The following is a 16,099-nucleotide window of genomic DNA, read 5'->3' as shown; positions in this document are numbered from 1 at the left end:
GGAAGAGAGGCTTTTGACAATGTTATGGGCTTATCGTACTACTTACAAAGCCACAATAGGAGTAATGGGCTTATTGTACTATTCACAAAGCCACAATGTTAGAGGCGGTAATGCCAGTGGAGTACATAGTTCCAAGCCTAAGGATCACAATAGAGCACAAACTAGGAGATGCTGGAAGTTTGAAAGAGCGACTCAATACACTATTCAAGCCAGATGAAAGGAGGATGACAACATAATGAGCTATAGAAGTGGCCTAGAGAATGAGAAAATTTTGGCATGATAAACGTTGACAAAAAATGAATTTCCAACTAGGTCAATTGGTACTTAAATATAATGGCCGTAATGAACTTCGACCAGGAAAACTCATAATTTGTTGGTTGGGATGTTACAAAATAAGGGAGTTGAAACAAAAGTATCTAAACTAGATAATAATTCTCTAAGAGACCCAATAAACATATCAAAGCTTACAATTTATGGACAAAGAGATCAAATGTTTCAAATTAATGTGCTAGAAGTGGGGACAAAACATGGAGGCCAACCCTTAATCACACTAAAACGACAAAAGCATCCATGTATGGGTAGTGACATTGAAAAATACTTAAGGAAAATAAAGAGAGAGAAAAAAGAATATAAGGAGAAAAAGTGGAAATAATAAAAAGGCAGCGAATAAGGAAAATAACCAAGTAGCTATATCTAAATCTAGAAGAACACTATAAAGCCATACAAGGGAAAGTAAGCCCAACCAAGAAAGAGAGTACGACAACAAACCCAAGCCAATGTACAAATCAAATTCAACACGTTTGCTATACGCAAGGAGAGACGAAGCACTGGCCATACAAAAGACACTGTACAACTAGAGGTGACAAAGGTGAAGTGTATAGGACTTGTAGGAGAAGACGTATGTGTCAAGGGAAAGCATTGACCGTACAAAGGAGGCTAGACAGGAGGAGAAGGTTGTGCACACAATTAGATAGAGAATGAGAAGTACAAGTCAATGTACATCAGTTCGTGAGCAACGAACAAAAACTATAGACTACGATATGAAATGAACATAGTTCGTACGTGTTGTATAGGTAAAATTGGATGTGATTCAAAGAAAGGAAGATCCAAGAGAAGGATATGTGGGTAGGAATGATTGGAAGGAGAAAGGCATAAATGTGCCAAGTGTGTTTAAAAGACTTAATAGTATGGTGAAAACTACCATTGGGAATCCTAGCAAGGGCACAATTATAGACTCGTGAAAAGAAAAGGGAAGTAGCAAGTTGCAGAGAAAACACTTGGCCTCTACAAAGAGGAAAGGAAAGGGAAAGGGTAGTGTAGAAAGAATCACAACAACCAATATCACATTTGAAAGTGTTTCTAGAAGTGAGTGTCAAGGCTGGTGAGAGAATGCTAATGATAATCATTTCCTAAAGGCTGCATTACAAAAAGCAGAGGTGGATAGAATCATTTTTATGCCTTTGATTTAAAAGAATTTGAGCTTGTGCTTAGAACAATGATTGCTAGGTATGACAAGAAAGCACACAAGCATGTAATTCAATACTTCTAGCAAACAATTATGGTTTCTTTATTCTCCAAAAGAAGCTAGCAAAGTCTGTGGAGTCCCAAATAGAGGGCAAGACCCAACAAAACCTCCATCCAAAATGTCAAGAAAAGAAAAAAAAAATATGGCTCCAACTGATTATAGAGATGACACTACAGAGAATGAACAGGAAAGCATTTGGAGTAAAAATAATAGCAGGGGTTTGAAAAAAAACCTTTATAACTAATGTAGAATGGAGATGCATTGTGGAATTGTTCAAAAGAAATCTCACAAAGGGGAGCTGAATCTCTAATATAGGCATATGGATACCACCCTTGGTAAACAAATTGAATATGGAGAGGATTTACAATTGTGCTCAACTCCTTTCAGAAAGAATGAAAGAATTTTTAGAGCTAAGGCACAAGACCTATACATGCCCCACCATGCCATAACTAGTTCCTAGAGGCCCTTTGCACACAAGTAGCTCCATAGCATTGGGGACACTCGTTCTGGAGAATAGAGTGGAACCCTACTAACATATAATGAATTATTGGCTGCACCTAGATACATTCGGGGTTGGGAGTGGAGAACCAAGGAAAAAGAGGGTAAGGTAGGAAGCTTCCACCACTGCATGGACCAAGGAGGAGGAAGAAGGTAGTTTAGATGGAGAGGGGACAACATTGGAGGATATAGGTACACAAGACACATCTTCAAGTTCTGATGGGAATGAATATCAAACACAAATAACAAGTGAGACCATTAGAGGAACACCCAGAGATATCACATTCCTACCAATTGATGGACTGCCAAGAGTCGTACTAGAACAAGTAGTAGACTTTGGTGGAGAAAAGGGAGTCCAAGGCACAACAGGAATATTAGTTGGCATAGAGAGAGGAGTACAACATACAAACGAAGGTGACCATACGACCAAGAGTAAGACATGATCGTATGGAGGTAGAGGAAGGAAATGTTTGTATAGAACCAGGTAAAGAAGACATTCGTATGATGCCAAGAGGAGACCCATATATTGAGTGTTGGCAATTTGGCTAAGGCTATTTGATAGGGTTGTCGTTTATGGAAACATATCCCTCATTTTGATATGGTAGAAGTTTTGATTAAGTTTGAAGAAAGAAAACTTAGAAAATTGACTAAGTATACAACCAGAATACAGGAAATAGGTAACTTATTTTGTTCAGTGAGCTTCACTAGAAGCACATAAAGTTATGTGAGCTTAGGAGAAGGTAGTATGGACACTAGAGAGCACATGTGCAAGAGCGTTGAAAGAAATGATAAGTTTTGGATGAATTATGGGCAGTTTACCAGAAATAGTTTTGACATGACAAAATAGAGTAAACAACAATGTATTGATATTTTGGTTGATGAATTATTTTGTCTTGCAAAATAATTACTTAACAAGGTTGGGATGACATCTTAGATGTTAACTTACACCTAGCAAAATCTAACTTGAAGATTTGGTAACGTGCAAGGTAGCAGAAGGCCATGTCTTTTTGTTTAGCGATGTGTGGCATTGTAGTGTAATGATATAATGCTTATATGTGCACTTTATGTGATTGGTATACATGCAAATTCGATGTTCATATTAGAGGAGAGAAGTTGTATGAATGTTTTGTGAAGAGGAACTACAAGGACTGATTAGATATTGAAAATATCAACAAGCAGTCAAAGGTTTTTGCATCTATCTCTATAGATAGTGTAACAAACGGATTTTCATAACAAAATAAAGAAGAACTAATATCCAGTTTCACATAGAAATGAAAGAAGTTTCTTCAACTAACTTTTGAAACAAAACATCTTAAATCTTTTTCACGAGATTTTAACTGAAATAACTGAAATAACCATTAACTGAAGTAATTGAAATAACGATTTCCTATCTTTCCTTGCATATAGTAAAGTAAATACATGATAAGTTACAAGAGGAATATAAATGCATATCAGGAATGGAAAGAAGAAACATAGGAGTAACTGGCGAGTCTTTAACTAGTTGTGCAAGCCTCGACTTTTGGTAAGAGTAGAAGTATTGACTTAGGTTTAACCTCCCAACCTCGGATCGTATCCATCCTCACACAATCTTTTGAAAAGAAAGACCCTCCCTACCTTGGGATCGGCCTTGGGGTACTACTAGTCCAGCCACCTGAGCATTTCTGGTGTTTAGAATATCTGCATAGTTATGGACAGACATGTTTGAATAACCTGCACTACTGACATCAAGTGATCTTATGAAGGCAAACATGCCTTTAACAACCTTGGCCAAGGTTTTTGGATAGGTTCTATTACTCGATCACCACCACTCGACTTGACAACATTAGAACAATAAATATGAACATGCATGCGCTATTAAATAATTTTCCTTTTAAAAATAATATATAATTGTTATGTTATTTCTGATTTGTTTCCATGTTATTGTAGATTTCTTTATCACCTCTTCACCTCGTCCTTGGCCATACAGTCGGGTGATCCTAGGTGTTTAAATCTTAGAGTAAACCAACTCATTCTGCTGATCCTCAGCTATTGTATGAATATTACATGTTTCAATATATCACAACTTTTATGACTTATGAAAATAATCTTAAGACTTGCAAAAATACAATTCAATTTTGACTTACAACAGTAAAACAAAGATGTTTAGACTTATCATGAACAATTGGTCTTGACTCAATATGGAAAGATTAGTCTCATTGATAATACAGTACAAGTTTCTCATGGACGTACTTCCTTCTGCTATAATTTCGAATGCAGGAATAAAAGAATGAAGATGTATCATTCGAAAAGGAAATGACCACTTAACTTGGTCTGACTTAATGGAAACATGAGCCTTGGCTTGATGTTTAACAGCCGGTTCCCTCACGTAAGCAATCCGTATGCAATTTCCAAAATATTTCTGATTTCCGACCTTCAGCAAGGGGGTAGAACATGAAGTATTAACGTGGGAAAATATGCAGAGGTAAATCATGTGGAGACAATATTCATGTTTTTGTCTTCTCTTGACTTCCAAATATATGTAAAGGCATTCAATATATCAACAGCTTCCAAGAAGTCGTAACTCTTAAAGAAAATGACTTGCCTTCTTGAACACCGATATAATATGCCAAGTGTACATTTCGGTTTCTAGCAAAGAATTGAATAAATATGAAAAAGAACTTGAAGATTATAAATCAAGGATAATTTATAACATATTTATCTACTTGCATGTAGATGTATTTTATAAGATGACATCATATTATATGTTTTATTCAAGGTCGTATCTTTTATTATGTATATCTAAATACATGCTTCATTTGGAAGATTATTTTATCTTCTTGTACATGCATTTAAATGTACGTATTAATCAAATAGAATCTTGTATAAAAACAATACTGTGGTGTCACCTTTATTTCTATCTCTATGTGCACATGCATAAATATGTATGATAATGAAATGATGGAAATGTCAACCATAAGCTGTTAAAGGTATGTACTTTAATTAAGTTAATATCATTAATGTTTTTAATCCAAATGATTGTACCCTACTATACAAGTCGCTAGGTCCTTACCAAGATAGTTAGAGGTCATATCTGTCGATTAGAAAAATGGACTGATAGTACCTCATTCCGTTGATCCTGTTTAGCAATGCTTCTCCCCTTCGTCTTCTCCTGCAATCACCCGTGCAACATTTTCCACAATAATAACAAGTTCCATGATAAATCCATAATAACAATTTTAACGTAGATATTAGCAAGGAATTTAATTATTAACCAGAATTTTGAAACCAAACAATTGTTAACTACTATCATCATCATTTGATAATAATGGATACTGACCATCATCATTAAATAGTTAGACAAATAATTAACAGCAAACAATTTCATACTGGTATATTTAACAACCCTTTTCACATGATTATTAAAGAAAATCCATTCAATTCAATGGCTATAATAAATTTAAATTAGGCCAAAAATTGGGATGTAACAGATAGCTTTGTACAATTGTATATGCATGTTTGAGTAGTGGGCTCATATTGCTCTTATTATTGTAATTACAACTCTTAACAGGGTTGAGGCTTCTACTAAGGCCTAGTCCTCGAACAAGGACAAATACACTATACAAATGTAATAGACTCCTAACAGAGTCAATATCTTTCACCAGATACTTTTGATTAGTGGATCATTTTGTGGGTACTATCCCCACCGGGGTTTTCCCTTGGCCAGGGTTTCGCTAGTTAACAAATAATGGTATTATGAGCTTCATTGTGTTATGCTTATGTTTACTTTTCAGTTCGATCATCTATGCAAGTTTAAAGATTGTTAATGATATCCATAGTTGGGCAAAAATTTGTGAAACATTGATTCACCCCCTTTCAGTATTCCCTATGTCTAACACGAAGCCCATGGACAGAGCTAGTTGTATGTTACATGTCAAGGAGGCCAGCCATATGAGGCCGGATGGATTAAGATCTGACATGTCAATCAACAAGGGGGAGCAAGGATCAACATTTTCAGACTAGGGAGCCACAAGGATAGCATTTACCTAGTCACAACTTTCATTTGTAGCACATTTAGTACCCATTGAGAAGATACAACATGCAAAGGTGGTAGATATCAGATTGCATGAAAAGGCAACGCATACCATCAGAATCACCATCCCACAAGGAGTAGAAACAGCTCAACCAATTGCTTTGGTGGTCACACCCGCTAAAACTAGAAAAGCTAAAGCACAAGAGGAACATGCACCAATCAGTCATCACACGAGCAACCTTAGACACAGAGAAGAGGAGGGTACGATGGAGGAGGCCGATAGGCTGCTGAAAAAATAATTCAGATGGGAGTTCAAGAAGTACCCCCACCCTTGCCTACTTTAATGGAAGACGTATGGGAGGAGCAACATGGCCAACAAAGCGAGGGTGAAGATACAATGGAAGCACAAAGAGGACACACAAAAGGATATAGGAGGGATGATAGAAAGTGGGGCACCATCATTTGGAGATGCTTCAAAGAGATTCCTAGTGGAACTAACTGTCACAACACAGGCTACCCAAGAGAATCAAAATGGTAAAGGAGTGAAATATGGGAGTGGTAATAAAGGCAACAGAGTCATTGTGAAAATTTATGTGGAGCGGATTTTTGAGGAATTTAGCACTCCTTGGAGGCGGAGGCAGAAGGGAGGAAGAGATGGGGAAATGGAGGACATCTTAGGTAGTTCAAACATATATGAGACAACCACCCCTCATACCTATGCTAGCACAGATGGAGGAAACATTTAGATTCACTTTTATGGAGCTACAACAGGAAAAAGGGAGGCAACAGAGATCAAAGGAGAACGGGCTCTCTTGGAAACAAAAAAATGCAAAAGTTAGAAACAAAGTTGGAATTGGAGAAAGCTATACAAGCAGAGAAACTAGCCATGACATAGAAGGATAGAATGGATGCATTGAGGCTACTACAGACAACACAGGAAAAGCAGCTAGCCGTAGAAAGGGATCTGAAACTTCAAAAACAACAACCACGAACCACCATTCTAGGTCCTTACAATCTTCTTAGCAGATATTGTCATTTGGTTAGCTCATCTTTATCTCACTCATCGGGAAAATGACTACTTTTTTGGGGGGGGGGGGGGATAATGTAGGTCAGTAATAGATAATTAGTATACTTAATGTTAAAAGTTGTTAGTGGGGGAGTTGGGTAATTAGTTGTAGCGAAGGGGTATGTCCATTGGTTTACTTAACCAATAGGAATAATATATAAGAACTGATCCAGACAAAGTAAAAGACAGATTTTGTATGGACTATTTTGGAATTAATAAAAGATATCATCCCCTTCTCATTGTATGATATTATGGTATTGTATTGCTTGTATATTGCATTTGATTTTGACAATTGATTATGGTAATTAGAAGTACCAGTTAATGCCTTAATACACAGTCTGTATAGATCTGTCTTGGCACTGTAGGGATAATCTGCAAAATTGTCACAAGAGAATGGAAAGATATTTGGTGAAGGTGGTTGGATTGTGGTGGGTTGAATTCCACAAGAAAAAAGAAGAGATGAAATTGTATTTATAGTGGAAGGTTCGCCTATGATGGACATAAATCCACAAGAGGGATTGGTAAGCAGTTTTGGTAAAGAAGACAGGAAGAGTTCTAGGTAGATGCTGGAAAGGAGAGGAAAGAAAAAACTCATGGCACCAATGGAAGTACCATAATATGCTACAAATTAGTTAGTGGCGGAGTTGGGTAATTAGTTGTAGTGAAAGGTTATGTCCATTGGTTTACTTAACCAACATGAATAATATATAAGAACTGATCCAAGCGAAGTAAAAGACAGATTTTGTAGGGACTATTATGGTATTGTATTGGTTGTATATTGCATTTGATTCTGATAATTGATTATGGTAATTAGAAGTACTGGTTAATACCATAATACACGGTTTGTATAGATCCGTCCTAGCACCGTAGGGATAATCTGCATAATTGTCACAAGAGAATGGAAAGAACTTTGGTGAAGGTGGTTGGATTGTGGTGGGTTGAATTCCACAAGAAAAAATAATAGAGAAAATTGTATTTAGTGTGGAAGGTTCGCCTATGGTGGACATAAATCCACAAGTAAAGAGGGATTGCTAAGCAGTTTTGGTAAAGAAGATAGGAAGAGTTCTAGGTAGATACCTTAAAGGAGAGGAAAGAAAAAACTTATGGTACCAATGAAAGTTCTAGAATATGCTGCTAATTGTTACTTTTTGGAAGGTTAGTCCAACCACCCAACTCCATTTTGTGAGCCATTCTCACAAACTTCTTACTCAACGTGTTTGATGCAGAAGCATCCACGCTCGCAAGCAATCTTGCATCATGAAAAAAATATTTTTCTTTTCATGTTTGATTTTCATGCTTTTGGTATAGGTCTGACTTTTAAGTGAATCTTGTGAAGTGTTGTAAAGACCAAGTATATATATTTTAATTAAGTCTTGGCTTCCATTTAAAAAATTAAGGCAATCAAGCTGTTTAATGTGATTATTTTGCACAAAATTAAGGTTTCAAAAATCCATTGGCATGGTAGAGTACCCTAGGGAAGTGTGGAAAAGTTACCTTTGGTATTCATTCTCTTTTTCTTCTAATTATCAAGGAAAAATCTAGTTATTTTTTTAGAAAATGATTAATGAATTTTCAGTTTCCTATTTGGGGTGAATGAACACAACTTGGCTTATGATTTTATTCATTGTAGGCTGCCCAAAGTACGATGGACTTTTGTGATACTTAACATTACCATGTGGACTTTTGTGATATTTAACATTACAATGTGGACTTTTGAAAGGTAACATGGTCTAAATTATAGTTAATCCCATGAGGAAAGTAATATATGTTTTCCAATGTATGTAACTTTCTTGAGATTTTATGCATATAAACAACACTTAAAATAAGAAGAATTCAAGAGAATAGAACAACCACAAGAGAATGTGACAAAACCTTGAGAAAACCCTTTTATAGGAAAGGCCTAGCATCCAAAAACATTATACCCAATTTATTTATCACCAACAGATGTTACAAGACAATATCAAGGTTTTTGTGCCTTAATGAGGTTTACACTTTGAATCTAGAGAAACTCTAACATCCTAACCTTGCATAAAATTTTACACTGTATCTAGATCCCAACTCCTCTAAATATAGCAAGAGAGCCAAGAATGTTTTCCCAAAACCACATGCTCAAAACCATGAGTAAAAAACAAGTCAAGACGATACAAATCCAGACTCCAAATCAACACTTCACCTCCAAGTGTAACTTCGAAAATAGAGTGGAACTTTTGATTGATTCATTTGACTCCTATCATCAAGGGGTTCAAGTCACAACCTTGATCCGTTCATGATGAATATAATAATGATATTCATTGTCGTAACATGAATAAATAAATAGTTATAGAAAAAATGTCTTAATTAACGAGAATTCACAAATTTCTAACCATAAGATTTGGCTATGAAGGTAACCACCCAAGATTTAGAAGCAAAATGGAAAGCACAATAGAAAGTGAGAATGAATATGGTAAGAATAAACTATATTCTCATCAAGATACAATAACTAAATGGATTACAGTACATAGGAGAGCCCTTAGTTATATAGCCAAGGTGAGTAAAAAGGAGGGAATAAGAGAATGGCAAGTGTCTCCTCATTACATGATAATCAAGAGAAACTTATCACCCATCTAAGGTGGAATCACATGTCCACTAGAGGTGGATTATTCTCTAATGTGTAAAAAAGTATGTGCAACATGGCAACAAAGGTGGAGAGTGATAAAGTTTTAAGTGCACTAAAACTAGAGTCAACACATAAAGTGGAATGTGATGACTAATAACAACATCTTAAGCGGAAAAGCTCCTATGTGGTCCCTAAGTAAGCTTAAGTAAAGTGTATTTAGTATGTGGGTTGGAATTAACCAATGTAAAATGCTTTAATTACACCAACACCTCCCTTTAAGGGAGACTTAGGAAGATTGTACAGAAGCTAACAATGCAAAATGGGTACTAACTACTATGAAAAGATAGAGCAAATAGAAGGGAATAAGACTTGGACTCTTGTTCCTAGACCCAAGGATAAAAATGTAATTGGCACTAAGTGGGTTTTCAGAAATAAGTGGAATGAAGATGGAGAAGTTTCAATAAACAAAGCAAGGTTAGTATGTAAAGCTTATTCTCAAGAAGAAGGTATTGGTCATGTTAGGTACTCATGTACAAATGCAATGCAATATCTGACACACAGAGAATAAGAGAAAACCCAAAGGGACAAATTTCCTCCCCAAAATAGGGATGGAAATACAAAAGAAATCTCAAGGAAGAATGATAAGGACAAAAACCTTAGTTATCGGATTTGCGTATTAGACCCCAAATCTGGATTTGGGTCCGATCCGGATCCAGATTCGCACGTGGATCCATGAGGATATGGGCAGGGTCCGCAATCCTGCCTGTGGATCTGTCAGGATCCGCGGCCCAAGGATCTTGATGGATCCACATGCATAATCAAGGATCCTGCCCAGAGCCTCAAGGATCCAAGCACGAATCTCGATGATCAAGCATGAATCCGTGCTAATACAAGCCACAAAAACATAAAATCATGAATGTGAATGTTCTGATTTTCTTTATAATCATGAAAATAGATCAATTATCAAGTATACTAGATTCATAGATGCATACTAGAATCATAGATTCATACTATGAAATAATTTCTCTTAGTTTTTAGTATATATATATACACGAATCCTCTACGGATCATTATTGGAAAAACAAAATCCGGAATCTACGGATCCGATTCGCATACCCAAATCGGATTCGTTTCACGAATCGACAACTAAGACAAAAATTCGTGTGAGGAAAAGGTCCCCCTAAGAGAAAAGAGGAAAGATCATGAGGCTTCCCCCTCAATGTCGAATGTTCTACAAAGATGGTCCAAAATGATTACTAATATTCCTCCATAGGAAGAAAATAGAGTCAATGTTGCACTATGAATCATCCACTGCGATATGATGAAGATCAGACGTGGAGAAACTTGCTTGAGCATCAACTGGGTACTTGCCAATGGTAAATTGGTACATTTTAAAGTCTTGACTGGAGCTATGTACCAGGTCTCATGAGACTTTCTAATCGACTGAGTTTAGAAGGATTGCATCAAATATGTCATCAATGATAGAGTATAAAGAAGGATGGAATCTCATATTAGTGTGTGCGCAAGAGAATACACCTCACATGACAAAGATGCAAAGTTGGAAACTGATAATGATGCCACCAAAGTATGTGCTGCAATGATTGTTGATGTTGCCTGATGGACTGATGTGCCGAGAAAACATAGAGAGAATTGACCACCCCAGCTACCACTTGGAGAATGAATGACTACAACAGTTACTAGGTGGACAAAAAATATCTTTCCCAAATTTGCTTATCTATTTAAAATTTATTTTTAAAAGCATTTCATTACTTAAAAACTTCATTAATAATAAAGAAAACTTTAATCTTTTTTTCCTTTTTCTTTTTCTTTCATAGACTTTCCATTTTAGTGATTGCAATTGCCATGATCAGGCTATAATAGACCTAGATCACTTTTGCAAAAGACCAAAGTAAGGTCTATGCATTACAATTGCAAAACTAAGACAAAATGTGAAAGTTCAATTTCTGGTAAGTGTCAACTGTGTGACTATACATTGATAGCACTGTTGTATAATACAGGAAAAGTCATGCACTTACAAAAAATATTGCATCTCTAAAGGAGTTCGTATGAACCTGAATGAGGCCATAAAAGTATACAAAATGAGATTATTTGATTTTCTAGAAAAATCAGTAATTAAAAAACGACCTGCACCAATTTATAGAGCACAAAATTCTACCCTAAATTAAAAATATTGCTCAAAACAAGGAGTTAAAATGGCAGAGATATTGCTATTTGAAAATCACATTATGATGTTTGAATTGCCACACACCTTCAAACTTCAAATGGCTATAGATTTGGCATTTGATGTCTGATTTGGGTGAAACAAAAGTTGATCTTGGGATTCTTGTTCCTCAATGTGATGCCAACTTTTGATTTGCACCAACAAGCTCCAATTTTGCCCTGCAATAGAAAGCCACAAAGAGGACACCCCCAAAACTCACCAAAATATGCACTTAAATTTCTTTTGTCAAAAATTAATGTCACTCTATGGGCTGTGATACCATGCAACTTGTAAGCTTTGGTTGCGAAGGTAGGTACCAAAGATCTAGAAGCCAAATGGAAAGCACAATAGGAAGCGAATGAATATGATGAGAATAAATTGTATTCTCACCAAGAATGCAATAGAATATCTACAATAGATTATGGTACATAGGATAGCCCTTGGTTATATAGCCAAGGCGAGTAAAAAGGAGTGTGTGAGACAATGGTCAATGTTGTCTCATTACATGATAATGAAGAGTTAACTTATCGCCCATCTAAGGTGGAATCATGCCAGCTAGAGGTGGATCGTCCTCCAATGTGTAATAAAGTATATGTGTGCATTATGTGCAACAAAGGTGGAGAGGGATAAAGCGATAATTGAACTAAATACAAAGTCTATATTAAGTGGAACGTGATGACTGATAACACCACTTAAAGTGGAAAAACTATCACCCATCTAACGTGGAATCACGTCCACTAGAGGTGGATCATCTTCCAACTAGTAGTAAAGTATGTGTATTATGTGCAATAAAGGTGGAGAGTGATAAAGTGATAATTGAACTAAATGTGGAGTCTATACATAAAGTGGAATGTGATAACTAATAACACTACCTAAAGTGGAGAAATTCCTATGTGGTTCCTAAGTAAGCTTAAATAAAGTGCATTTGGTACCTAGGTATGAATTAACTAAGGTAAAATGCCTTAATTACACTAGCTCTAACATCTAAAACACCAGCTTTAGGTTTATCTGGGTGGGCAGCTAAAATGTTATTTCCTCATGCCAAGAGCTAGTACCCTTACGTGGCTAGCATCACTAAAGAACAATCCAGAAATAAACATACACATGTCCAGAATGGAGTCATGACCTAGGACAAAGCCTTACATAGCTTTTGAAAAGGTCATCCATATTAATAAACTGAAACATCATTAATAAGTGGCTACTGGAGATGAGCAGTGATAGAATGTATCAATGCAGTGCACTAAATATCTAGTTAAGCACATTGATCAATGAGGAGGTGCGGCTATAAACTAACAATCATTTCCCTGAACAACAGTGATTAAGACAGCCTCTAACTACAATGATCTCAAGTGAATTACAACTCTTGATATTATTCAAGTCACCATTAAAAGGATTGAAAAGGCATAAGATCAAACAATAGTAGTGATGTACTTACAAGAGCAGCAATTATAATTTTTAAGGCTGCACATGAGGTTAACTGGTTAGAGGCAGCGATTGATTAAGAGAAGACATGTCATTACTAAAGGGTGGCAACTCTTGGTAAAGGTTGACTCTTTATCCTCTTTTAAGGATACATGAGGCCAACCACCAATTGAGGGAAAGGTATCAAACAAGAAAGACAGCATCATCATTACTGAGCAATAAATCAGATAAGGATATAGTTTCAGAAAACACATATATTAAACTGCAGCTTGTATACTTATCTAATTTAGTAATATGATGTATATTGTGTAATGACTTGCATGGTAATCATTGGACTTGAATCTTTTAGCAGATAGAATATTCCACCTTGCTTCTGACATGCATATTATATGTTGTTATCTTTGCTATATGTCTGCCTGTGTATAATGTGACACATATGAAGATTCCTTTAAGGATTCTCATCCATTGGGTCCTCTCATTTTGGAGGGGAGATATAGGGCATACTGAGGATGCAATTAGCTAGGAAGACATGCAGGTAGAGATACCCCAAGTGGGGCTGGAAGGCTGGATGAAGGTTGCCATTCTGTTCTCTTGGGCTAGGTGGAACGGCTCAAGGTACCTTGTATGATCTCCCAATTGATCCTCCATAATGATGATGGGTTTGTTGGTTAGAACTTCAAAGGAATCCCATATGTATATTTTGAATATTACAATAGTGGAGTTGAATTTTATTTGTACAATATTGGCTTATATGTCTATTTAGCTTGTGATTCTTACCTGGTTGCAGGACCTACATCAGGACACTGAAGTAACAATTCTCTTTTCCAAGCGTTATTCAAACCCTAGAAAGAGAATTTTAGGGCAGATTGAGTAAAGTCCCTGTAGGGGACATTACAGTTCAATAAGTTCTCCAACATGAGTCTAAAATAATGTGTGTACACCTCTTGCACATGGCTATCAATAGTCAGTCTAAGATGTTAATCATATTCCACCAAGTAAGCCCCTATTCAGTGACTAGTCACTATTGTCATAAGACCAACAACATATAGTGGAGGGTGCCATTGCCAACTTTGGAATCACATGATTCCATACAAGTGGGATGCCATTTTCCATGTGGGTACATTATTTACAATATCACAAAAATATTAAATAATTGCAATTGCAAGGTGCTTAAAACATTAACTACTCCCCTAGTCCTAACACCTTTGCCAGAACTTTGATGGTTAAAGAACCTTGAGGGGATACATTAATGTCTTGATTGAATTCATGTGTACTGTGACAATGCTAGTTTAGAAACCTGCAAGTTACTTGCAGATTTTTGAATACTCACAGCCCAAAAGAACCGATAAGTCACCGGAAATACACCCGCTGAGCTGATATCTTTGCAGAGGTTTTGCTGGGCCTCTCTAGAAACTCTCCAGCTAGTGGAAAAGGTTTTAATTTTCAAATTTAATTCCATTGTTTGGATTTCAATTTTCGTAGCTATTTAAGAATTGAGCTTTTCCTTTTCAACAGTATTTTGTACTACGTTTTCATTAGTTTATGTGTATTTTTATATGCAGAGTTTTTGCAATCAGTTTTGAACTATGGTGAGAACAGTACTTGTAGTTGCTGTAAATATTATGCCTTGTTAGGGTTAAAATTCATGTACATTTACCATAAAGTAAATAAATTTAACCCTTAGGATTAGTCTATAAATATATAGTTGGATAGAAAAATTCAATTGGTATGGTAGAAGGGTGTTTTAGTTACTAATTAAAATATATATATGCTGAACTTTATTGTACCTGTAATCCAATTTCAGTATTTGTAACTTTTATAAGACAGTATCTCATGATATGTTAACTTTGATTGTTTTTCATCATCCTTGATAATTGACAACTTAAGCAGTATGAGACTCTCCTTCATCCTTAGTGTACTCTTTGCAGATGGAATACAAAGCTGAAAGGCAAGCAAAACGGAAGGCTTATATCAGGCTGAAGGAAATTGCTCGGCTTGAAGGGAAGAAGCCCCCTCCAAACCCATATCCAAGTGCAATTAAGGAGATTCAAGCCGAGGAAAAGAAATACATACACGAACGCTTTACCAACCCAGATACCTTGAATCTAGTGGAAAAGATGAAACAACAAAAGGAAGCGAATATGGAACAAAGAGAGAAAATGAGAAGAAGATAATCTACGTGCATAAATTTGTTATTATTACATTAATGCTTAGTGTTACTTGGTTTACTTGTTTCCAGGAGAGGAGTCGGATCAATTTTGTTAGATTTGCTTATGTAGCCTTTATGGTTTTATGATGATGATTGTAACCCAAGGGCTTGTTATAAACCAGTCAGATTCTGTCAAGGGCTAGATTCTAGATGAGCATGAATAAAAAATGGACAGTTGCATTAGACATAAACTTACCAAATAGTTGAGGCATAACAAATAACTACTATGATTGGTCTTCCGGGGCATAAATTTATTTATTATTTATATTAATGCTTAAGTGCAAATTGGAGCACTTGTTCCAAGGAGACCTAAGAGTCGGATTTATTTTTTCAATTTTGCTTCCACAGCTTTCACCCTTTTGTGATGTTTGTAATCTAAGTCATCAGTACATGCCTGTTAAATGCTGCAAAGGCCTAGGTTTTTGAGAGGGGCATGAATAAAAGATAGGAGTATTGCATTAAACAAAATTTTACCAATTGAGAGAATTAACTGCTATTGTTGCAAATTTAAACCATTTTCATTTTGGAAAGTAGTATTTTAGAGAATGATAAG

General features: G+C 36.0%; 1 protein-coding gene across 1 annotated transcript in view; it reads left to right on the top strand.

Annotated features, from left to right (window-relative positions):
- LOC149532576 (uncharacterized) overlaps window positions 1-15,852 on the top strand; it is a 48,233-nt gene extending 32,381 nt beyond the window's left edge. The window contains exon 4 of the mRNA XM_089804859.1: window positions 15,266-15,852. Within this exon, the coding sequence (XP_089660985.1) occupies window positions 15,266-15,511 (246 nt within the window). The 3' untranslated portion in view covers window positions 15,512-15,852. The remainder of the gene's footprint in view (window positions 1-15,265) is intronic.
- Window positions 15,853-16,099: the final 247 nt, after the last annotated feature.

Source organism: Cupressus sempervirens, chromosome 10 (genome assembly GCF_028749045.1).
Source record: "Cupressus sempervirens isolate cs-2001-9-10 chromosome 10, ASM2874904v1, whole genome shotgun sequence".
Lineage (NCBI taxonomy): Eukaryota > Viridiplantae > Streptophyta > Pinopsida > Cupressales > Cupressaceae > Cupressus > Cupressus sempervirens.
The sequence above is the reverse complement of the archived record's forward strand: the minus strand, read 5'-3'. Positions and strand labels throughout refer to the sequence as shown.